The following is a 26,147-nucleotide window of genomic DNA, read 5'->3' on the forward strand; positions in this document are numbered from 1 at the left end:
ATTATTTCTATCAAAAAGCTCATTTAATTTTCACCAAAGAGCCTTTGAGAATTCGAAAACGACCCTGCTGAGTATATGTAGTATTCAAGTTTCATCAAGAGCTAGCAATACCACATATATATACATTCCAGTCCTGGTTGGTATAAATACCATGTCTGTATGGCCTGCATGTAAACTGCTACTACAAGTATGTGCATTAAATTACAACTTCTCTTATTGAAAGGCATAGTTATGTTTATCTTGGCAGTACGCACTGCCATGATAGATTAGTGTCTTGAAGGGTTTAGTAGGGAACTAGGGGTGATATAGTAAATAATATCTTAGTAATTAGTTAGTTAAGGAAATAAAATGCAGGGATAAATAGTATAAATAGAGAAAAAGGGGAAGGAAAGTATTCATAGAATTGTGTAATAGATTTTAGAGGAGTTTATACTCTTTTGGAGATACTCTTTTGGAGAGAATGAGCCTGTAATCATTCTTTCCGTTACGTTCAATCAACGTTATACAGTTACATATTACATTTCAATTCATACAATCACTCACCCACACTTTCATACAAATTGATATATTCTTAATACATTTCTGTTTTGCTTAGATTCATATTAATCCTTCGGATATGTCGGTCCATAACAAGTTGATGCAAAATTTTACATTACAAGAAGCTGCAGTGAAGCCAAGAGCATTCATCGAGAACTTCACAGGGGTGACGATATATTACTCGCAGCTACGGCTGGTCTTGTAGCCACGCTTCCACGTCTGTATTAGTGTTATTTCTTTTGAACACGTGTACTAGATATGACATGGAAAACTGAAGAGATGAAGTACAAAAAAAACATGCATAACCTGTCAGCTCATGAGAAGCTAAAGAGTAGTGCCACCACCATCAGACATCAGAGACGCAGCAGCGGCAGCAGCAGTTGGGACTACCCCTGTTGATACACCAGGTTTTGACAAATGCAACAGCCTGCAATTGCTCCACCAAAAAAGAATATTCAGCCTTGTAATAGAACTCGCATTATTGTCTTTACCGAGCAGGATAAATGTACAAATAAATTTCATAAAGAATGCCAGGCTTACGGAGCAAGGTATTCGCAGAAGGACGAGACAGCTGTCACAACTTCAGCATAGTTATCGGCTGTAGCAGGAGCTGTGATTTCGACAAGTTGTATGCCCAATGTGACTGGCTCAGCTTCATCAATTGCATGCAATTTTGGCAACTTATTGACAGATGAGACAGTAACAGTGATCGGAGCGCCCCTATGGAAGCTAAAGGAAAAACCCACCCGTAAAAGCTCATGATCCAATTTATAGCCTAGTGAATAAAACAAGCGGATGACGTTCTTGCCAGCTTTGCTTTCTACCATTGTCCGGACAAGAACAGAGATCTGTTCAGCGCCAGAACCTCTCATTGCACCACCAATATGACGAACAGTCCTGCATGCACAAATCCTTTTGTTCTTCAAAGTATATCAAAAAGTAAATAACTTAATAGAAAAAAATAGCATACCATGCAGGCTCAGGCTGCTGCTCCAGATCACAGATAAGTCGAACCTCAGAAGAAACAAATCCTGCAAGCAAGTTGCAATAATTGAAACACTATTTGAATTCGTCGAAAAAAATGGAATAAAATCAAATCAAAAACTTCACTAGAATATCCATGTCATATGAAAAATTAGACAATAGTAGTTGGACAACTATCACATGATTCACTAATCTCCTTACAAATCGCAAATCAATAAAAGCGATCTATGGTTGATTTTGGGCTATTTTAGGGTCATTTAGAGCATTGCGAATTAAAAAAGCAAATTAACTGGCGAATTATGTTAAACTGAGCTAGACAGGAGTACAGGACACAATGGTCTTAAGCTAATAAATGGACCATGAAAGAAACAAAGATCTGGAGTTGGTTGAGTATGGACTCGACCAATCAAGAAGAGTCAAGGAAAAATCCTACTACAAAAAACTGAGCTAAGTTAAAATTTAATCTTGATGATACTCAGATTCCTAACTTTCAATGCACATAAGGGGTGCAGTTGAAAAAATGGATTGCGAACAAAAAGCTACCAGAGGCAATGAAGATGTTGACAAAACACAAAGAGAAACCTGGAGATGAACCTGAGTAAAATATGAGCTACTAACAGCTCCTTAAGGCCTTAGAGAGGAGAAATCCGTGTTTTCCAAGCGAAATGAGATAAATCTGTGATATGCTTTCATTGTCAAACTTCTGGGAAAAAAATAACCGGAAACCAATATGGCAGCAACATGCAAAAGGGTAGAAGATACACTTGCCATAATAGAGATTATTCTCTTTGATTTATTCTCCGTACTTGGGAATTTTTTCCTTCAAAAGTAGCTTTGATTTTTATTTAACTTTTGTTAGAAAGTAAAGGGCAAAACCTTTCAACATAAGGAAATGGAACCCATTGGAAACAAATGGCTTTAGACCAAAGTAGAGTTACAAATGTGGCTCTTGGTTACAACTAAAAGAACAAGGCTCTTAGTTATGATTTGGTCAGCAATGAAGGATTTTGAACAAGGAACATAGGCGGGTATGCATGAGTAATCCCATTCTAGGATGAGCTTGTGTCCTAGAAGACAAAGTCTCAATCTAGCCTTGTTCATAATCCATGAGTAATCCCATTCTATATTTAGAACATTGGTTGATTAACCTCTTACTCTAGTGGTGGAGTAGCCTAGAAGCCAACACCATTAAATACTTCTTGATACCCTAGAAGGTGTATAGATGGATTTGGAGTGTATGTTTGAGTTAGATGATCTAGCACTTGACTTGGTAGTTTGCAAGTTGTATTAATTGGAAGTTATTGGTTTAGGAGGAGGTAAAGGCCTTGATAGCTCTAACCCGTTACACACTCCCTAAGCCTAACAACGGTTGGGACCATGAGAGTTCCTTAGATTAACTCCCTAAAGAGCAACAACTATTGATAGGTTATATTGCTTACCCCTTGAAATGCATGCTCACCCATATCCACCTAGTTAGTTGTCTATCACCATTGTCTTTATATCAATTCTTGTCATCATATTTTACCTCAACCTAACTTATTGTCACCGACCAAAACCTAGCTAAAAGCTCATAGCTCACTTTCGTCCCTCCGATAGAGTTCCTTTCTTGTCATCTATGCTTGTTATAGGAAACTGATTAGGAGTATAAATTTTGTTTAATTAGTTGCGACCTTGAGCAACCTAGGAAACACCGATCATGGCTCAGATCCCCGCTAATGAGGAGGCCCATAATTTTTTTCCTTGTTCAAAACAATTCCAAGTTGTAGAGTAGGTTATCCTCTTTACAAACCAAACTCATATACTTGTCCACACCATATACCCTTCCTTCTCCCCTTTTCTTCTCAATTTTCCATAAGCACAAAAAAGACATAAAACATTGATACAAAAATACTTCTCCCAAATTTCTATTTCATTTTGGAGAGAGAAAAAAAATTGAGTGAAGCCAAGAAGCCAACAATATTAAGCCGCAAAATAAAAAAAAGGCTAACTTGTTGGATCATAACTTCATCTTAACATTTCCTTGATGAAACTTTTATAAAGGTTTCTCTCTTCTCAAACTTGTATTTTGATCTCTAAATATTGAAGTTTTGATTCCTAAATTTCTAGGTTTTGTTCATTGACTATTGTTTGATTTTGTTACTACTTCGCTCTCTAGGTTCTCCTACCATTTTTACATTGTATTTGTTTGATACTAAATTGAAATTTTTAAGATTTATGAGTTTCTTATTTTGAAGGATAATTTTATATTGGGATACTATATCTCAGCTCTTAAAACTACACATGTTTGCTCATGTGCATCTCTCTTTCTATGATTTACTTAAATGCAAGAACCTAGCACTTCTTCAACTACAATTGCAGATCTTCCAGTATGGCTTACAAAACATATCTTTTTCAACTCTCATGGTCTTCCCCTGTTCATCTTCAGTGTTTTAGCATGGGTTTATTAGAAAAATCCATAGACCTAACAATGGGTATATCAGAAAAAACATGTTTTGTAGTACCTAACAGGCCGACACCCATAAAGAGGTCATTGTTGCATATTGGCACTCTTCCTTATGTCAGCATCAACACGAATTATCAAGATGTTCCTCTTTACTCAAAGTCATCCTTGAATTTAAAAAGCAGTTTCATGTTCCTGAAGTAAAAATAAAACAAGTGGATGCTATTGAGACCTATCCCCTCAAAAAAACCCTCAACGCGATCTTGAAGGTGAATCATCACTCACAGCAGCAGCTAGTTATTCAGAAAATTACAAAGGAAATAATGTCCATAAAACTACCAACATACAATGCTTATAGCAAACCCAAATAAGGTTTTCATTGATAATTTTTTAGTTGTTAAAATATAATGTCAAAGATAATTAATAGATTTACCCTAATATGAAATGCATTCATTATATTGTAAGTAGAACTTGCTTATAAATATGCAAGATTACCAAGTAAGAAATCACACCAATGAGTAAAAACTTTCTATTTTCTAACTTTTAGTCATTCTACTTTCTCCACATTCTAAGTTTTAACACGTTATCAACACTAACTTTACCCTTAATATCCAAGAAGGTAAATATTTTTTTAAACCTAATTAAGCATCTTTTTCCTTTCATCGGTACCCACAAAAGGACCAACTCGCAATTCACATATACGACCAACTAATAATCCACTAGTACCACCAAATAATATTCCAACAGTATAACCTACAAATAATTCGTCAACAAAACCAACTAATAACACTCCAACATCAACTGAAGATAAACACACATCAAGTAATAAAAGAACTAAAAATGATGAAGGAGAAACAAGCAATAAACGTTGCAAGACAAATAACCCATAAAATAATTTATTAGACAATACGCCATCTTTATGGATGGCAAGGACACTATTGTTTTTTTTGATTATTTTCTTTTATACCGCCTATATGGTTGGTTAATTATCTTTTTACCGCCTAAATGGACAGTTAGTATTATTTATTTCTTTTGTTATTAGGAGTGTTTGGTAAACAACTTATTGAAGCAAAATTAGCTGATTGTATCAATTTAGATGGTTGGTCGAGTCAAATAAGCTAAAATAGTGTTTGGTAAATGACCTTGTTTCAAGAGCTTATTATCATCAATCAGCTAAAAAGCTACACGCTAAGAAGCAACGTGTTGATTCATTTCAAGTGATTCCCTCCTCTTAATAATAGTAATACCCATATATCCTCATATCATTTCAGCTGCTCCTTTAATTATCTGCATGTCACATGTGCAATGCATTCTAACATTAAGTACTTACTTAAGGCAAACTTACCATCCATTTTTTGTTTTGTGACGTTGTATTACATTCTGTAAGTTCATCTTTTTTTGCTTTCTTTCTTATTGTTATTTTAGATTTCATGAATAATACTTTAAAAATACTATTTATATAATTTTGATTAAAAATATAATTTACAGCTATATAATATTAATAATTTTTTGATATTTACTTAATAGAATTATGCTATTATAAACTATCAATAAATTAGCTATGTCCTTATATGTCTTTACACACTAATTAGCTTGCAGCTATCAGCTTAATTTTATCAAACACTATCAGATAATCAGCTAACAAATTTAGTTGGTCAAATCATTTTATACAATCAGCTAGTCAAATCAACTCTTCAAATTAGCTACCAGCTATCAGCTGTTAACCAAACACCCCCATTATTTTCTTTTAAACCACCAATATGGCTAGCTATTTTTTTCTTTTACCGCCTAAATGGACGGTTAGTATTATTTATTTTTCATTCTCGTATACTTTATATGTGCATTTTTATTTTTTTTACATATTGCATATATATCTTATGTGCATTTTTTCATTTACTTTATGCAAGTTTTGAAGTATACCAAAATAATGTAAATATTGTACAGTTTGGAATAACCCTCTATAAAAAAACTTCTTATCCTTTCAACTTTACTTTTTACATCAAAACAACTCAAATTATATATCTCTTTTATCATGGCTTTAGTGATATTTTTTGTAGTATTAATAATTAAGAACAAGTAATTAATTTTGAAGAATAAGAAACAAGATACACATGATTTTCTTTGTCATTTTGTATGATAAATTGTACTATTATATTGTGTGTATGCTATTTTTTTTTTTACTCTCTTAAGCATTTATTCTCTTTAATTTTATCTATTTTTTCTTCTTCATGCTTTTTTTTCTCTTATTCTTGATTTATTTCTACCTTTATTATCTACAATTAATTTATAATAATAAACCAAGGGGGAGAATATCATAAAATTAAAATATTATAATTTCTCTTATGGTTTATTATTATGAAGAAAATCGGAATTATTATATTGTCATATAATTACAAAATAATTATGTAGCAAGTATGGCAAAGATTACCAAAAGATTATTCAACACATTAGACTTAAGTGGACAAAAACTCTTAGAATAAAAAGACGATGTCATGAATTTAAAAGCTCAATAACTTGAACACATTGTAGATCCAACGGATAGAACTCAAGCTACCAAAATAAGGGTAGCCACAAATCAAGAAAAGGCCAAAGTCTTAGTCCCCTTAAGGCATCAAATACATGATAGCCTCAAATCTGAATATTTATTCATAAAAGATCCCAAAACTTTGTGGGACTCCCTTGTTAAAGATTTGATCATCATAAAAGGGTGTTTTTCCACAAGCCAGCCATGAGTGGAAGAATTTAAGATTTTCTAATTTTAAAACTCTCAATGAGTATAATTCAACATTATACAGAATCACATCAATGATGAAATATTGTGAGCATCCAGTGACTATGTAAAAATGAATGAACTCACTTTATCTACTTTTCATCCATCAAATATTATTCCGCAACAACAATATAAGGAAAGAAATTTTAAAAGATATTCAATTCTGAGTGTAGTAATTTCACTGGCTGAACAACATAGTGATCTTGTCTGGAAAAATCATAATATAAGACCTTTCGGATCTTTGGCTGTCTGTGAGACACATTCTACAAAAACACATGTGCCTGAAGCACATGCTATTGAAAATAAAGTTAGTGGAAATTATAATAACCGTGGTAGAGGATGAAAATTTCCGAGAAAGAGGAAGAGGATGAGGACAAGGACAAGGACAAGGTCGTGGAAATTTTAATGGGCATGGTTGAAAGTTTCAAGGATATGGTAGAGGCCACTTTCCCCAAAATTATCAAAATAGTTATTACAATAATATTCGAAAGGAAAAAAATTGGATATCACAACAAAAATAACCATCAAGAAAGAAAAGAAAGTATTTGTTACAAATGTGGCATGACAGGGCATTGGACACGTACATGTCGTACTGCCAAACATTTGGTGGAGCTGTATCTAGCTTTCCGGAAAAAAAAAGAAAAAGGTGTAGAAGCAAACTTTAATGAAGCAAGCACCTCAATGGCTAATGTTGATCTTTTCCATAAAACAAGCACATCAATGCCTAATCTTAATCTGTCGAATTTCTATTTGGATGGTGATGAAAATGAAAAAGACTACAAAAAAGATATTTGAATTATCCTTATTAACAATGCTTTGATGTTTATTTAACTGTATTTTCTTTTTTTTTATGATGCGATTTTTCTTCATGTATCGATATTATCTAATGTTAATGAATTTTTTTTTCTAATTATCTATTTATTTAATATGAAGATATAAATCAATTTGAAAATGGACTTAAATATCAATCAGGATTTTCTATAATTGTAGTTTATGTTGATGATTTAAACATCATTGAAACTCCCAAAGAGCTTGATCAAACTGCAAAATATCTGATGAAAGAAATTGAAATGAAAGATTATGGGAAAACAAAATTTTGCCTTGGATTACAAATAGAGCACTTAAGGGGTGAAATTTTTGTGCACCAGTACAACTATACAAAAGAGGTTCTATAAAAAAATATTTTATGGACAAAGCTCATTTGCTAAGCTATCAAATGATAGTCTGATGATTACATGCAAAAGATTATCCATTTCAACCTTGTGAAGAAGACGAGGAGGTTCTTGGCCCTGAAGTGCCATACATAAGCGCAATTGGAGCCCTGATGTATCTAGCTAATAATACAAGACCTGATATTGCTTTCGATGTTAATTTATTAGCTAGGTATAGCAATTTAACCAACAAAGAGACATTGGAGTGGGATAAAAAATTTGTTGCGTTACCTTCGAAGAACTAAAAATCTCGGATTTTATCAATCAAAACAAGATACCACTCTTGTTGGATACGCAGATGTTGGATACTTATCAGATCCACATAAGGCTAAATCACTAAATGGATATGTATTCACATATGGAGGTACCGCAATATCTTGGAGATCCACAAATCAAACATTGGCTGCTACATTATCAAACCATGCAGAATTGATCGCCCTTTATGAAACAAGTAGAGAATGCATTTGGTTAAGGTCAGTAATTGGTCATATTCAAGAAGAATGTAGAATAAGCACGATAACAAATTCTCCAACTATAATTTACGAAGATAATACCGCTTGTATTGAACAAGTTAGTGAAGGCTTCATAAAAGAGGATAGAACCAAACACCTAGCACCTAAACTTTTCTTCGCACATGACCTTTAGAAGGATAAAATAGTAGATGTCAAACAAATTCAATCAAGCGAATATCTTGTAAATTTGTTCACAAAGTCCCTTTCATCAAGAGGTTAGGGCAACTTGTATATAAAATTGGAATGTGTTATCTACGAGATATATGTTGAAATCAGGGGGAGAATCATACTCACTGCACTCTTTTTTCCTTCGTTCAGTTTTTTATCCCATTGGGCTTTTCCTGACAAGGTTTTTAATGAGGCAGTATTAAATAGATATACTATAATAATATTTTACTCTTTTTCATAGTTAGAATGCATTCAAGGGGGAGTTCTCAAGATTACACTATCATTGGAGAGCTTAGTGGATGAGCTTTGTCCATATAAGATCTTTTAAGAACCTGTATAGTTGGACTGGTGCACAAAGATTCCACCCCTTAAGTGCTTTATTTGTAATCCAAGGCAAAACTTTGTTTTCTCAGGATCTTTCATTTCAAATTCTTTCATCAGATATTTTGCAGTTTATTCAAGCTCTTTGTGAGTTCTAATGATATTTAAATTATCACAATAAACTGCAAGTATAGAAATCCTGATTGATATTTGAATCCATTTCAAAATTTTGATCCATATTTTCATATTAAATAAATGGATAATGAGTTAAAAGAAAATTTCATTAACATAAGATAATATCAATACATAAAGTAATATTGCATCATAAGAAAAAGGAAATACAATTCACTAAGTATAGGAGCATTGTTAATAAGAATAATTCATATATCTTTTTCATAGTCTTTTTCATTTTCATCACTATCCAAATAGAAGTCTGCGAGATCAAGATTAGGCATTGAAGTGCATGTTTTACTGAAAAGATCAACGTTAGGCATTGAGGTGCTTGCTTCATTAAAGTTTGCTTCTACACCTGTTCCTTTGTTCTTTTGAGAAGCTAGATACAACTCTACTAAATGTTTGGCAGTACGACATGTACGAGCGCAATGCCCTGTCATGCACATTAACAAATACTTTTTTTTCCTTCTTGATGGTTATTTTTGTCGTGATATCCGATTTTTTTCTGCATCGAAAATTATTATTGTAATAACCATTTTGATAATTTTGGGAAAATGGTCTCCACTGTATCCTTGAAACTTTTTACCATGCCATTAAAATTTCCACGACCTTGTCCTCGTCCTCTTCTTCTTCCTCAGAAATTTCCACGTCCTCACCACGGTTATTATAATTTCCACGAGCTTTATTTTCAACATGTGATTTAGGCACATGTGTTTTCGTAGAATGTGTGTTACGGACAGCCAAAGATCCAAGAGGTCTCATATTATGATTTTTTCAAACAAGATCATTATGTTGTTCAGCTAGTGAAAGTACTACACTCAGATCTGAATATCTTTTAAAATTTCTTTCCCTATATTGTTGTTACAGAATAATATTTGATGGATGAAAAGTAGATAAAGTGAGTTCATTCATTTCTGCATCAGTCATTGGGTGCTCAAAATATTTCAACATTGATGTAATTTTGTATAATGTTGAATCATACTCGCAGAGAGTTTTTTAATCTAAAAATCTTAAATTTCTCCTCTCATGGCTAGCTTGTGGAAGAAACACCCTTTGATGGTGATAAAATCTTTTAACAAGGGAGTCCCACAAAGTTTTGTGATCTTTTATGAATAAATATTCCGATTTGTGGCTATCATGTATGTGATGCCTTGAGGACTAAGGCTTTCGCCTTTTCTTGATTTGTGGCTACCCTTTTGGTAGCTTGAGTTCCATTTGTTTGATCCTATTCTTTTACTTTCAATACAGTATGTCAAGTCCTTGAATTTCTAAATTCATGATGGCATCTTCATTCCATACTAAGAATTTTTGTCCAATGAATTCTAATATGTTGAATAGTCCTTTGGTAACCTTTGCCATACTTGCTACATAATATATAATTATTTTGTAAGTATATGACAATATAATAATTCATATTTTTTCATAATAATAAACCATAAGAAAAATGATGATATTTTAATTTTATGATATTCTCCCTTTTGGTTTATTATTATGAATTAGTTGTAGATAATAAGGTAGATATAAATTACAAACAAGAGAAAAAATCAACATGAAGAAGAAAAAATAGATACAATTAGAGACAATAAATGCTAGAGAGAGTAAAAGTAAAAAAGCATACACACAATATAATAGTACAATTTAACAAACAAAATGCACTAATGAACAAAAAAAATGACAAAGAAAATCATGTGCATCTTGTTGCTTCTTCTTTAAAATAAATCACTTGTTCATAATTATTATAAGTCCTAATGCAACAAAAAGGATCACCAAAGCCATGATTAAGGAGATATATAATTTGAGTTCGAAAAATTTGTCTTCAAATCCAAAAGTATTGGAAGAGGAAGAGAAGGGTTGTTTTTATGATGAGAGTACATTGTCGGTGGATGGAGGAAGGAGAAGGAGGGTTTTTGATATAAAGGGTAAGGATGGAGGGATAAGAGGTATGTGGTAAAAAAAATTGGGTAATCTGTCTTTTATAGAGGGTTATCCCAAACTGTAAAATATACCGTATTATTTTGGTATACTTTAAAAAATATGTAAAGTAAAAAAGTAAACGAATAAATGCACATAAGATATAAATGCAATACGTAAAAAAATAAATATGCACATATAAAATATACGAGAATGAAAAATAAATAATACTAAACGTCCATTTAGGCGGTAAAAGAAAAAAATTAGCCAGCCATATAGGCGATTTAAAAGAAAATAATAACAAAAGAAATAAATAATACTAATCATCCGTTTAGGTGGTAAAAAAGATAATTAACCAACCATATAGGCGGTATAGAAGAAAATAATAACAAAAGTTGGTTATTTGTCTTGCAATGTTCATTATCAAGTTCTCCTTCATCATTTTTAATTCTTTTATTACTTGATGTGTGTTTATTTTCAGTTGCTGTTGTTGGATTTTTATTAGTTGGTTGTGTTGACGAATTATTTGTAGGTGGTACTGGTTGAATATTAGTTGGTGGTACTAGTGGATAATAAGTTGGTTGTATATGTGAATTACGAGTTGGTGGTACTGGTGGACCATTAGTATTATTAGGATTATTATGTCGGAGCTGATTTAAATCAGTCCTTGCTAGGTTTGTAGTGAAGGGTATGGAATTATGCTCAATAATAAAATATAAAAATGAGTTGGAAACACCTTGGATGACAATGTTAATACCATTTGATTGTTGGTCCATTTGTGGGTACCGATAAAAGAAAAAAATGCTTAATTAGGTTTAAAAAAACATTTACCTTCTTAAGTATTAAGGGTAAAGCTAGTGATGATAATGTGTTAAAACTTAGAGAGAATGAAGAGAAAGTAGGATGAGTAAACGATAGAAGATAGAATGTTTTTACTCATTGGTGTGATTTCTTACTTGGTGAACTTGCTTATTATAAGCAAAACAAAACAAGTGGATGCTATTATAAGCAAAACAAAATATAATTTACTATAGTGTTTTGTGTTAGTGATCATTTGGAAACAGCTATACCAAATTTGGATTTAGAAATGACTTTTTGTAGTGTATTTTTTTTTCTATTGAATATTCAGAGAACTTTCATTCACTTGCTATCCTAATGCTTCTTGAGTCTTGACTTTTCCTATAAATAGATTGAACAACAGAGCCTTGATCTCAAAAGACTGAAACCCAACAAAAACGTAAAAGAAAAATCTCAAGGTAATATTCTACAAGAAACTCCATTTTATATAAAAGCTATGTTTGAACTAACATACTAGCACAAATTATGATCCTTAAAATCATAAGAATCAAACACTGCCAGGAAATTTAAAAGCAAGTTAAGAATTGCAGACTAAAACATTTCCCCATATGAAAGCAAACCCCCAATTGGGTAACACATTATTACATCATCTTCATAGAATTCATGAACTACAGTAATGTATCCATGTAGGCATACAAAAAGAGACTGACATATTTAATGAAGCTTGACTCCCTGGGATGAGCTTTCAATCAGCGAATATTATAAGTAATGGCCTGGGGACTGTAGCTTAAAATCACAATCTTTATCCCAAGTGAATAATCAAGGCATTTGTATGGTAAAAGAAATTCGGAGCATGTAGAGAATTAGAGAGATAATAGAGTTTCCAGACATCAGCAATATTAACAGGATCGTTAACCTTGATTAAAAAATCGGATTAAAAAGGTTCATCATAAGGACAACAACATTCAAGGATTCTTCCAAGAGAAACTCTTCTTCATTGTAATTTGTAGCTAGCTTTTGCCTACTTGTTAACTCTATCTATGGTGCTTTAGGTGTGAGTCACAATGTTGATGAATTGATTAAACAGAAATCCTTACCTAGAATTTTGGCCCAAATTATCCTCGTCTCCCTACTGCTTTGACCACAATGAACTCAACTGTTTTGTTTGAGTAGCTTAGCTTCAATCAAACATAATTATATACGTAATGATTTTGCAACAAAAGCTATCAATCTTATTATTTCAACCTCCAAAGAGATTGAATCAAAGAGAAATAGTATTGAGGCACAGTCGCTTCTTTCACCTACAAGCAAACGTATAAAAGCATAGAAAACGGTTTTGCGAACCACACGAAAACTTGTTCATAAGATACTACTCCGTTCGTCTCAAAGAGTGAATCAAAGAGAAAGGGAGTGATTCTTACGGTAAGTATGGGAGGTTGTGAAGATGTGATGTTAAAGGAAGAGACATAACAAAATTGTGCAAATGATATTAAAAGAGATTTTAAATGTGTGATTGAGATTAAAAGAAGGTGGTGGGCTCCATTTTCAAATAAGGGAATAATGCAAAATGAGAGAGACAAACTCAAAATGCAAATTGATAGGAATTGATGCAAATTGAGTGAGACAGAGGGAGTATATATTATTCATTCTACAAGTAACCTAATTGAGTTGCTAACAGAGTTACAGAGGTACCAAGAGAATTATTAGGGCATAATATACAAGAACAAATAAGAAAATGCTACAATAAAAATAACCAAAAATCTAAAAGTTAACAAATTACCAAGGTTTGGGCTGCTTTTTAAGCATAATTCATGGATCCTTAATTGCTCCTTATTGACTCCACAAAGCCCCTGAAGAAGAATCTCAAGCGCTTCCACATGCTGCAACACAAAAGTTGTAGTGAGAAATGATTCAAGCAATGCAGAGGTTGTGTAAATCATCATGACAATCCCAATTATATAAAGATAAATTTAATCTAAATTTGAGAGGGGAGAAGGAGAAATGCAAGTCTGCAAATGCTTCAACGCACATTCAAAGGTATGTAGGTTCTACATGGACATTGAATAAGTTATCTAGTCATTATTTTTGGTCAAAAGTGTCAAAAAATAAGGTTAATGAACTCAACCATCTTCTTACTTTCCTCCTCATTGGCTACTAAGTCAACCCTCCCCCCTTCCTCCCTTGCCTCTAACTTTATCCTTCTCCTACCTTTTTCTATACATTACCGGATGCAATCATAGTGTAAAAATGTAGTTATGGTTGCGATTGCGGTAACGGACGATGATGCGTTAACGAAAGTGTTATGATTATCTTAAAGCCTAAAAACCACAAGATATCTTGATACGGCACAAAATGTTGCTTTTTACACCTTTACTAGGTTGTGGCCGAAAATTCTTTACAACACGTCTGATGCGATGCGATATAACCTTATTTTTACATTATGGATACAATAACACCCCTTGAACTTGTAATGGAAGCTCAACTTCATAAAGCAAGTATTACATGTGTATAAAGCACATTGTTCAGGCCCATCAGCACATGGACGCTAATAAGTAGAAGTTTACCCGCTTCATGACTTATTTCCCTCCTTCCTTTCTCCCTCTATGCAGCTATATCATGTGAATATATCATGTGAATATATCCATCACCTACCCACCACCATGGAGGGTACCCGCCAGAGCCGTCTTGAAAATTTTGGGGGCCTAGTGCAAAATTTTTATTTTACGCCTTATTTATAGTAAATATATTTATCTATAAACTTTACATATTTCTTTTTTTGATTAACTTTTTCATATACTGTTGAAAAAAGGGGCTCTGTGCGGTCGATCACCTAGCACACCCTCAAAGACCCCCCTGGTACCCGCATGAATACATATCCAAAATCATCGCCATCCACGATCTAGCTAGATCATGGTCATATATGCCTAACATCCACATTATACCCACACAATCCCCCTTCATACTTGCCTTGTCGTCATCCCAACCCATATCTAACAAAACATTATTAATAGATATTATATGATACATGATGCCTGACTATAAAACACCAAACTTAACACTAGACTACATATATAACCCCTAAGTTTGCCAAAGCACACTTTGCATCTATCACAGCCAAAAACTTCAATGTGCTTGATTCCCTTTCAAAAATTCCCCACTAACCAATCAAAAAACCTAAACTATAATTTTAATAGTGTAGAAAGAAATGATACTTGATTACTGGAGCATTAGTAAATGTAAGGAAAGATAATGATATAAAATCCACATTGAGAGCAAAATGTGAAAACTCTTTATACCATATACCAAGCCAATTATGTCACTATAATCCAGAACCATTTACCAAGCAAATTATGTCACTATTGCTCAAAAGGAGTTAGTTAAATATCAACATAGTAAAACAATATCCTTCAATTGAAAAATTATATCTTTATGATTTCTTTGGTCCAAAGAGAATATCCTTTTACCTAGAGAAAAAATAATAACCTTATATCAACAATAATTTTTAGATAAGCTCATATATTTTTAAAATTTTCCAAACTCAAGGAATCATGCCAGGTGTTAAAAAACCCTGCCATTGTCACCTATTTATGTTATAAGGAGCCACGGAAAAATTTAAACAAATTAAGAGTAGATAGGAGAGCTTGTGAGGAGAATAGTTCTAGAAGCAATTAGTGTAACGTTCTGTAAGGGAGGGTGATAAGCAAGGGAGTGGTTAGTGTTGGTAATAGATAGTTGTAAAGCAAGAAGAGAAAGATCCACTCTGAATTTGAGATCATTTACCGATTACCTTTGCGTTATAGAGCCTGAACTTATATAAAATCACCTTAGAATAGTCCTGGTGACCACTAGCCTAAAATACCAAGAAATTTCTGTTAAAATAGTGAGCTTGACCTTGTGACTTATCCCTCCCTTACCCTTAACACTACCTTCAATAGCCTCCAGGCTAACCACCAATTCACTATCCCTACCTATGCCATATATGCTGCACTCCCTCAATCACCACCATCAGTTTTTTTCCCTTGAACCAGTCACAACCACTTCTGCTTCAACCCAAGATACCACTTTACATCACACCATTATCTCTCCAAAATAAACCTCGTTGATTTCCTCTTTAAACATGCCATAGTGCAAAATTACGGTAATGGTCACAGTTGCATAACAGATACAGTGATACGGTCACGCGGGTGATTCGATTATTATATCGCCAAATAATGGCCTAAACAATGAAATATCGCTAAAAACAGCCTAAAAAGCAGGGTTTATTTACACCTTTACGATAGGGGTAATACCGGTTTGGTAAATTTGACAATTCGGACGATTTGATATGATACGGCCTTGTTTTTGCACAATGTTCCATGCCTAACATCACAATCACAATTCACACCAGTAAAAAGTGCACCATTTTTTTAGAATTTTGAAAGAGTAAAGGAGTTCAATCCAATGGATGAGAGAAAGGTACAAATGGAGATATCAAAGTCCTTCTATCATATAATGTGGCAAATACAATGTCTCAAAAAATGAAAACATAATTCAAAAAGCTTCCAAAAGCAGGAAGCAAAATAAGTTCCATTTCAAAATTTAGCATTCCATGACTTAGCACAATTTTATGATGCAAAATAATTTCCTAGAACAATGCTCGACATTTACCATGCATTATGCACCACTACTAATAATTTTCACATTCTTTGATTTGCATAATCATACCCCATTTTCCAAATATTCCCATAGTAGAAATGTATGACAACACTTGTATATAATTATTCCACAAAAAATATTATCCCCAACACTTTCTCAAGCAATACCCAAATCTCACCCGAAACTTCATTGTTCATCATGCATAGGCCACCTAGATTGAAACGAGTCGCATACGGGAATGAAAACAAATGACACGGGGACAAAAAAAAATTTAAAAACTAGAATAGATGAGTACGACTTATTATTAATTGAAGCACCCCGTATCATTCTCGGTACATAGACGTTTTGGATACTGGGATGGGTAGATGATGAAGTATTTTGCAGCTGGTCATCATAATTTGCTCCTTACTTGGAACCAGCTACTATCCTTTCTCTTATTTTGAGCCCCTATATAAACTAAACCACCACAACCCTGCAAGTAGCTAGGAAGAATCATAATTACTAAGAAGATGAGAATCCAAACTTAGGGAAAGAGAGATAAAAAAAAGTACCTAGGAAGAATCATGGAAGAAAATGAGTACATAGATTGTAATTGTGGAATAAATTTTGGATACAAGAAATCACATGGCGAGAGAGGGTAAATTGAACTGCTATTAATTGGGGCGCTTCTCACAGAAAGAAAGAAGAAATAGAGAACAGAGTGCTCTAAAAAAGGGCAGAAATTGACCAATAACATGTGGCTATAAGCTAGAAGATTTTGTCTAAATGTCCACATGAAAAGATGCCTCTTAAAGTAAGCATTGTTCTTAAATTATTAAATTCATTAAAGTTACTACCTTTAACACAAGCCACTTTATCCCAGATTTCTCCACTCATGTTTACCCACGACAGCTCTAGAGAATTTTTTATTTTGAGCATTTCCTTCACTTCACTTAAAAAGTATTATGGGATTTCTTAGAGATTTACACATTCCTAACTTACAAAGAGTATTCATAGAATACTACGAATGATATTCGAATCCTTGAGTTGCAAAATGCTAGTCTTCTCAAAAGGTTGTAAACATTATTCCTGAAGAGTTACAAAATAACAAACACTTCATAGCAGTACAATTGTGCGTCCCCTCCATGGAATGGAAAACTGCACGTTACGTTATATAACAGTCATTATGTAACCTATTTAAGAGTTGTCCCGACATTAAATCTCAATATATAACGATACATAATTTTCACGGTCAAAACGCCATATTGACCGTTACATAACGTGTAACGCCCGATATTTCAACGATACAACGATATTTCATCGTTAAAACGTTATTTGTCCCGAAGAGGTTATAGAATAATTTCTTCCAACATCTTTCTAAAATGTTGAAAAAGTTATTATAATATCTCGTTAAAATTTCATTAATACCAGTCAACTATAGTTACCTATAATAATAATAATTGTTAAACAATATAATTAGCTAATAAATTAATTAGTTATCTACTAAAAGTACTTCATATAGTGCAAATAAAATAACTATAGGCATATTATTGCATAATAAAAATATTCCACCGGCAAAAATACTGTTATAAGTTCAAAACTCTCATTATGTGATTTTATTTCAAAAATCCACACCGCATGACCACGATTCGCGTTATTATTCCATTTTAGCTATTTTTCGCAAGCACATCTGTGAACGTGTTTTTTTCCATTGTCCACTCCCTATTATATATAGTGTCTAAGGGTGAACATATTTTGTGTGCTCCTGAGAAGCTATAATTTTTATCACGTACAATATTCTAGATTAAGCTACCTTTAGAAAAAATAGTGCACAATAGAAGCAAATTCAACCTAGAAAACTAGGAAGAAAAAAAAATATAGATCAAGAAAACGTTGCCACAAAGTTCACCTGGGTCTCAATAATTCCCTGAACAACACACTCCATAGCAATTGCTTCACCAAACTCAAATCAAAGACAAATTCACAATCCTACAAATCAGGAACCATATGAAATCAAAAAAAATGAACTACCAAAAATACCAAAGATCAGATTGCATCAGAAATTGGCTTGGGATTATTTTACTTAAGTATATAATTGCCATTTCCTTATTTATAAGCACTCATAAATTGAGACACATCCATACAACTTTTTTAAAAACCACCATCAAGTGGTAGCTTTAGGAAATTAGTTTGGGCCATGAACACACCAAGGGGATGCAAATGAACAGAAATGGAACTCATAAGGTCAAATGATAGCACTATTATAGTTTTTACAGTTACAAACTTCTACAACCAGTGTTTTGAAAAGCGCCCCTCAGCGTGAGGCGCTAAGAGGCTACCACTCAGACGCCTCCTTGAGTCTAGGTGTTGTGGCATACATGAGGCTCTTCAAAGGTACACCTTTTTTGCACCTCGCACGCCTCGTGTATACCAGATATGATTTTTTATAAAAAAATGCCTTTGCTAATTATTACTGAAATAACTCTCAATTTTTAGTTGTTTATTGAATGAAAAGCATAGAATATGCCCTGTTTCTTGCCCTAAAGGTTAAAGCAAAAATATGAAGTGAGAAACAAAAGAACAAAACTAACATTAAAGTGCCACCATCTTCACTAGTCAACGTATGATTCCAAATTAGATTTTAAGTGTGTCGTAAAACATTTCAAGCATCAAGAACCACGGTTTGCTTTCTTTACTTTGTCTTTGTTTTAGTTTTTATTTCTTTTGTTAATTCAAGACTGTTATTGACTTATCGAGTTATTATATGATTTTTTATGTTATAATAGTGTTTAGCTTACTTATATGTTATTATTATATTATAAATTTCATGTTGTTTAAAACTTTTAAGTATTAAATATGTTTAAAAATTGATTCCGGAGCTTTTTAGCAAAATGTGCACCTCGCATAAAAAAAGTTCGCACCATCATTAAGCGCCTTGCGCCTCAAAAAAATTGACATTTTTCGCCTTGGTACACCTCACATCTCTTAAAACAAAGTTTCCAACAGTAAAACAAAAACATTTAAGCAAAATATACTTGCTCTTAATGGGATCTCATATTTTGGAATCAATTCATGATACTAACTTAACTAATATTCAAAATTTCACTCCTTCAATGTCAATGGTAAAAATTTGTTAACAAGAACCATCACAACGAGTAATTAACAACCAAGTTTACTACAATTTGCTCTAAAGAGTAATCAACAACATCGATAACCCCCGACATATTCAACAATGACCACAAACACTAATTAAAAACCAGAACCACCACTAGCTCAAATCCCACCAACAATGAGAAATTCAGAATAATATCAACCACCAACAAAACCATTTCTGTTCTACTCCTACATAATTTTGGAGCATTATAATCAAGTAACAATTGATCTACTTGTATAAAATTGCAATAGCTCAATAGATAGGAAAATATTCGAAAAATTATCTTGTATAAGAAATGTTTTTCGAAAATAACATTTCAAGAAACTTTTCATGTGTCTTGTAACAAATTTGTTTCAGAGAATACTACCTTGCAATTAATTTTAGACAATTAACTCCACTATTAACGGTCTTGGTTGGAGCAAGTAGCGTCTTTCCAAACGAGGTCCTGCGATCAAATCTCACCTAGCCCTCCCTTTCATCAGCCTACCCAATAATCAAAAAAAAAACTTCCAAAGGGTAGTCATGTGACATTTGAAGGAATGAACCCTAATCAACTCAAAGTCTCTAGCATCACAAATGGTGGGAGAAGAATTTTTTCAAAAATTATGACTAAGACATGCAAGTCAATTGTAAAAACTTCAAAGTTATTGTTGTCATCTTAAGATTTATTAAATAAAAAAAAATCGAAGAAAAAAAAGGATAAATTTTTGAAAAACGCTTCTTATCAAAGGGAATTTTGTGAAAATTTCCAATACAATATGTTGAGTCCTTCAATTATAACTACCGAAAATGTTGAGTCCTTCAACTATAACTAACACAAACATGCTTAGAAATACCAGCAGAAATTTGTGAGTTTGGGCATGGTGGTATCCGTTAACCACTGGGCAACGAGTATCCTCACTAATGCCAAGTTTAGAGATAAACAGTACAGAATAAAAAGCAGGTAAGTTTATCCTTCCAGTAAAATCTCAATTGAAAAATCGAATACACCATATGTGAGAGAAATTAATCCAGAAAAATACAATCAAAATTTTAGTAAAAGAACTCACTGATGTCCAGAACCACGATTTGGCAGTAGAGAATAAGTATAACTTCAATACTATTGTAGAAGATGGATAATTGGTGGTAGAGCTTGCTGAATGCTGATGAAGTATCAATGGCGGTACAGGTTTGAGGTTTCAAGGAGATGAACAGAAACCACCGAGGGAAAATCTTAGGCCATCCTTACTCATGACCTAAAAAAAAGTCATGTTACTATTTCCCAATTTTTTTCTCTCCTAAAATTTCATTTTTCAACTTAATTTTATTAACAATGACCTCAGCTTATCATTCTCTCTTTCTTACTTTTTTCTATCCCACCATAATTTCTCTCCCTTAATTTATCTAACATTTATCTTTATTTTTTTATAATAATATTTTCATGTACAAAGCTAATATAATTTTTTATTTGATTAAAATGGATCTACTATTTTATAATTAAAAAAATTATTCTTTTAATAAAAATAATATTTTTTAATAAATAAAAATATAAATATAATTTTTAATAAATATTTTTTAATATTTAAGAAAAATTCGTTAACTTCAAATAAATATTACAATGCACGTACATAAAAAAAATACACAAATTAAAAAACTAAAATTTTAAATGATACATTAATTGCGGTTCTCTCCAAACTTTTGCCAGATATTTTCAACCAAGTCATTTTTTAAGGATAAATGTGTTTGTCGATCTTCAACATCATCCTTATTTGCCAAGTATCGATTGATATCAACAATTCTATCTGTGTAATACTCAAAGTCATCATTTAATCCACTTGTACCTTCTGATTGACCTTTTGGGCGATCTCCCATGAACTCTCTACCATCAGCATAGTGTGTATATGTATCTCTTTTATCTTCCACTATCATATTATGCATAATTATACAAGAAGTAATTATATCAGAGAGTCGTTCTTCATCCCAAGCAAGTGAGGGTTTTTTAATTATTGCAAATCGAGCTTGCAACACCCCAAATGCTCGCTCCACATCCTTTCTTGTTGCTTCTTGATGTTAGGCAAATAACCTTGCTTTTGCTGTTTGCCGTTCAGTAATAGACTGAATAAAAGTAGCCCATTTAGGATAAATGTCATCAGTGAGATAGTAAGCCATGCCGTATTGATTTCCATTCACTGTGAAATTGACAGGTGGTGCCCTTCCTTCAAACAAATCAATTAAAAGAGGTAATCGATATAGCACGTTGAGATCATTATATGAACCTGGCATCCCAAAAAAGGCATGTCATATCCATAGGTCATGATCAGCGACAGCTTCAAGAATTAATGTTGCAACACCAGCTCGCCCTTGATATTGCCCTTTCCATGCTGCTGGGCATTCTTCCACTCCCAATGCATGCAATCAACACTACCAATCATGCCAGGGAATCCTCGTTCTTCACTAAAGGCTAATAATCTCGTCAAATCTTGTGGTGTTGGTTTTCTCAAATAATGTTGCCCAAATTGGTTGATTATTCCCTTTGTGAAATGAGTGAGTGCTTTTCGTGCTGTGCTTTCGCTAATTCGGAGGTACTCATCAACTTGATCAGCAGTCATCCCGTATGCTAGCATACGAAGAGCTGCAGTACACTTTTGTAAAGCACTTAGACCTTTTCTACCAGTTGCATCAATGTTGATGGTGAACCATGGATCGTTGTTGGAGACAGCTTCCATTATCCGTAAAAATACATGTTTCCTCATCCTAAACCTACGTCGAAACAATCGAGAAGAATATGTAGGATTTTCAGCAAAATAATCATAAAATAGTTGGGAATGACCTTTTGAATGGTCTCTTTGAATTCGACATTTTTTTTTGTTCTCACCCTTGGTTGTAGTGTTGAAACAATGGGAGGAATTGCGTATTGAAAGGCATAATCAATCATATTATGTATTAGTTCATTCTCCTCGTAAGAACTTGAAGTGGATGAGGCAAAATTGGACTTAGAAAAGCTCATTTTGAAGTTAAACATCCAATTGAATTCGGATGTGCATATATATAATATTATGCATGCCAAAAGGTGATGGAAAGGAAAAGACTAATGCATGCCAAAAAGGTGATGGAAATAAGAAGACTAATGCATGCCAAAAAGGTGATGGAAATGAGAAAACTAATGCATGCCAAAAGGTGATGGAAAGGAAAAGACTAATGCATGCTAAAAGGTGATAGAAATGAGAAGACTATTGCATGAAAACCTTACATAATTAAAACATCATATTTAAACATTACATAATTAAAACATCATTTTTAAACATTACACAATTAAACCATCATTAAAAACAATACATAATTAAAACATAATTAAGACATTACATAATTAAAATATCTACTGACTATTGTAATTCTGAAGGTATTGTCCAAGTTGAACCATCATATCAGCTTCCCATGCCTGAAGAGTCTCCTTTTTGCTTAATGATTCATAGATCTCCCAATTCATTCGATATTCTTCCAGTTGAAGTTGTTTTTGTTTTCGGGCTTCTTTTTGTTTTTGAAGTTCTGTCTTCTCTTTCATTATTTCTGAATTAAGTCGAAGACTCTCTCCAAATGCACTTAAAGCTTGAATTGATTGATCTGCAACCATCTTCCCCGTCACGCGAGCCTTAGCCTTCTTCACACCCTCGGGGCGCGTGGATGATCCTCCTTGAGGTTCACTTGTTGGAGTTTCAGAATCTTCTTCCGTCCTTGATCTTTTCCCACTACTTTTACTACTAACATCACCAGTTGGTTGTTGATCCAATTGTTTTTTTTGATTAGTTTTTACCACTTGCTTCCACTTGTTATACTTTCTTAAAATTTTCCATTGCTCAATCAAGTTAAAGTTACCGTGTTTTCTTTGATGGATTAAATGCGCTTCTTTAAGCACATCTTCGTCTGTCGTGCCACTCTTCGTCCTCCTAAAAGCCTCATCATAACTTCCAAACCATTTCAAATATGCTGGAGCAACTCTACCCCAACGACATTTAAGCATGTCGGCGGTTCTTCGTGGGATCAGATGGGGTCGTTCCATCCTCGCTGCTTCATAAGCTTCCTTAACTTTCTGCCACCCCACTCTTATCTTTTGGTTGGTGCTCACAATTAGATCTGTACTTGTGTTCATGACTGAACATATGAGAGCAATATCTTCAATCAAATTCTAACTTTTCTTTGAACGTATAGGGGTTTCATCATTATTATTAGGTAGCTGTTGAGATGGTTGAACCAATTGAGTGAAGCTCGGTGGTGAACCAAATTGTGAAAATAGATCTTGAAATGATGGTTGGGTGTAAAGACTAGCATCAACATGATGAACAGAATTTTCTCCATCTTCACCATATTGATCATCTTGATCATTTCCTTGATTTTCATCAACATCATCATCATCATCATCATCATCATCATCATACTCCATCTCATTTTCGTCTAAACTTTCACCCCTTATTGGAGTTGAATACATATCAATATTAGAGTTGACATTGTGAGATTGATGATGGTGGTGAAACATAGTTTGAGAATTTTGGGTATTTTGAGGAACATAATAAGATGAATTTGGGATATTTTCAGGAATATAGTAAGAAGAATTTGGAGTATTTTGAGAAAATGGAGGATTGAACGGAGGATTTTGATACTAAATTTGAGAACTTTGATTGTAAGAAGATTTTTTCCTTGGTTTTTTTTTTTCATGGATTTCTTTCATAATTTGGGTTATTTGAATCCATATTTTTTTTGGGATTTTTGAAATGATTACTTTGGTATTTTTTAACCAAAAAAATACCGAAAATATGAACAAAATATGTCAAAAAAATTATGTCAAAAAAAATTATGTCAAAAAATATCAATACGGGTCTCATTTTATAGATCTCGAAAAAATATGACCGTTGGTATAATTTTTTTTTAATTATTTTAATACGAAAATAGCTGTTAAAGGGAAAAACGACTATTTTTTCAAAGCCAATCAGAAGCGGCCAAGTGGACTGCAACTGTGCACGCGTGTCAGAGGGTGATGTAGTAAATTTTCGCTGCCCAATCACAGCACGACACGTGGCGCAAAATTTTGAAAAAAAATGGGGTGACCGTTCAAAAGAACGAGCACCCTATAACATTTTCACCCAATCTTTTCCATAACCAACCTAAAAATAGATCACCATTGCTATCATTTTTCTTATTGTTTAGTCATGTGACCCAATATTAGGTCACCAATAATAGTGCCCTTAATAGTGAAATAGTTGACCCTAGAGTTCAATTTTTAGTAAACTTGAGCATATTTTTATCAAAAATTCAAAGTAAATAAGATATTTTATATCAAGTAAAATGATATTTTAGTTTATATATATATATATATATATATATATATATATATATATATATATATATATATATATATATATATATATATATATATATATATATATATATATATATATATATATATTTTGCATTGCAACTTAGAACTGTTGTCTTAATAATTCTATTTTAACCCTTGAAAACCTCAACCATTATCCTTATTAGAAAATTTTGGGGAAATTTCATGGGAGAACTTTCTAATTTTTCTCGTGATAGACAAATATTTTTTAATCTATGTGGTGATCTTGACCTTTTAATTTTCATATGATAGATAAAAAAGAAGTTTTTTGTTAACTTTGAGCTATTTTTTTATCCAATATAATAGTACTTTGTCTAGCACATGAAAAACTTAAAAAGTTCAAAATCACCACGTAAATTTAAAAATTAAATTTAAAAATTATTAATAAAAAAGCTAAAATCTTAGAGTTGTCATATGAAATTTCTCAAAATATTTTGTTATTTTTCTATTAAAACAAGCGCAATCGTTGAGAACCTTAGTGGTTCTCTAACGTAAAGAATTGTTGAAAATCTCAATAGTTTTCATTATCATAGTAACGTAATTTATATTAGGATAATTTGATTTTAAGGGTATAAACTTTTAATGTCTTTTAAAGGTTTTAATTTTAATTTTCTTTTAAAAGTTCTAACTTTTTATCATTTTAATTTTTAAAGATTATTTATATGGTACTTGTTGAAATTGTAATTTTTGTCCTTTTTTCTATTTATTGTAGACTATAAATTACCTTCCCTCCATTAATATTTAGGTCCTTGTAGCTTAAGTTATTGAAGAATGCCATCAAATGATGTTGCATGCCAACTTATTGTGAATGATTTAACTTAAGAAATTTGTGAAATGTAAAAAATTGGTAAATTGCAAAAATTAAACAAAACATCAACAAAATATAATAAATGTATTATGAAATTGTTTGTATGATAAATTAACTAGATTTGTGAATAATTGTTGTAGGATGTTAACATTGAATGATTTTATACCAGAACAATTATCAAAATTAAACTTGAGAATATTGAGAATACCAATGAAACGGTCCTCCTTCACAGTCATGGCAAATAGATTCGAACTATCTCAACAAAGCTTAGAATATTGAAGCGTGGATGATAGAAAAAGTACAAGCGGGTACGTATTTCAGCTTGGAAACAAGGATGTCTCATGGTCATCAAAAAAACAGGCGACAGTAGCTTTATC

General features: G+C 32.7%; 3 protein-coding genes across 9 annotated transcripts; all 3 read right to left on the reverse strand.

The window, feature by feature from the left end:
* Positions 1–392: 392 nt before the first annotated feature.
* On the reverse strand, positions 393–20,856 carry LOC130824633 (mediator of RNA polymerase II transcription subunit 18). 7 transcript variants are annotated; one of them, XM_057689715.1, is made up of 8 exons: positions 20,644–20,840; positions 19,962–20,077; positions 18,350–18,429; positions 13,607–13,706; positions 1,508–1,568; positions 1,078–1,434; positions 844–964; positions 393–756 (listed from the first exon to the last, which is right to left on the reverse strand). In XM_057689715.1, the coding sequence occupies exons 3-7, from the start codon at positions 18,383–18,385 to the stop codon at positions 862–864; spliced, it is 657 nt and encodes a 218-aa protein (XP_057545698.1). In that variant the 5' UTR covers positions 18,386–18,429; positions 19,962–20,077; positions 20,644–20,840; the 3' UTR covers positions 393–756; positions 844–861. The 7 variants fall into 7 exon arrangements, with proteins under 7 accessions (XP_057545698.1, XP_057545700.1, XP_057545696.1 ...); XM_057689717.1 differs by lacking the exon at positions 19,962–20,077 and having other exon boundaries at positions 20,644–20,856; XM_057689713.1 differs by having other exon boundaries at positions 393–964; positions 1,078–1,449; positions 20,644–20,843.
* Positions 20,857–21,643: 787 nt separating this feature from the next.
* On the reverse strand, positions 21,644–22,299 carry LOC130823357 (uncharacterized). The gene is made up of 2 exons (XM_057687978.1): positions 21,945–22,299; positions 21,644–21,849 (listed from the first exon to the last, which is right to left on the reverse strand). The coding sequence occupies exons 1-2, from the start codon at positions 22,297–22,299 to the stop codon at positions 21,644–21,646; spliced, it is 561 nt and encodes a 186-aa protein (XP_057543961.1).
* A 650-nt stretch (positions 22,300–22,949) lies between these two features.
* On the reverse strand, positions 22,950–24,104 carry LOC130823358 (uncharacterized). The gene is made up of 3 exons (XM_057687979.1): positions 23,774–24,104; positions 23,202–23,722; positions 22,950–23,012 (listed from the first exon to the last, which is right to left on the reverse strand). Exons 1-3 carry the CDS (start codon positions 24,102–24,104, stop codon positions 22,950–22,952), a joined length of 915 nt encoding a protein of 304 aa, XP_057543962.1.
* Positions 24,105–26,147: the final 2,043 nt, after the last annotated feature.

This window comes from Amaranthus tricolor, chromosome 9, assembly GCF_026212465.1.
Source record: "Amaranthus tricolor cultivar Red isolate AtriRed21 chromosome 9, ASM2621246v1, whole genome shotgun sequence".
Lineage (NCBI taxonomy): Eukaryota > Viridiplantae > Streptophyta > Magnoliopsida > Caryophyllales > Amaranthaceae > Amaranthus > Amaranthus tricolor.

Coding starts and splice junctions, on each gene's coding strand:
- LOC130824633 (XM_057689713.1), bottom strand. CDS start 18,385: ATGGAGTGTGTTGTTCAGGGAATTATTGAGACCCAG. Junction 13,707..18,349: donor AGGGAATTATTGAGACCCAG/GTGAACTTTGTG, acceptor TTTGTGTTGCAG/CATGTGGAAGCGCTTGAGAT. Junction 1,569..13,606: donor AAAAAGCAGCCCAAACCTTG/GTAATTTGTTAA, acceptor ACTTGCTTGCAG/GATTTGTTTCTTCTGAGGTT.
- LOC130823357 (XM_057687978.1), bottom strand. CDS start 22,299: ATGGAAGCTGTCTCCAACAACGATCCATGGTTCACCATCAACATTGAT. Junction 21,850..21,944: donor TGCCCAGCAGCATGGAAAGG/GCAATATCAAGG, acceptor TTGGGATGCCAG/GTTCATATAATGATCTCAAC.
- LOC130823358 (XM_057687979.1), bottom strand. CDS start 24,104: ATGTTTCACCACCATCATCAATCTCACAATGTCAACTCTAATATTGAT. Junction 23,723..23,773: donor TAATGATGAAACCCCTATAC/GTTCAAAGAAAA, acceptor TCATATGTTCAG/TCATGAACACAAGTACAGAT. Junction 23,013..23,201: donor CTCGCGTGACGGGGAAGATG/GTTGCAGATCAA, acceptor GAGACTCTTCAG/GCATGGGAAGCTGATATGAT.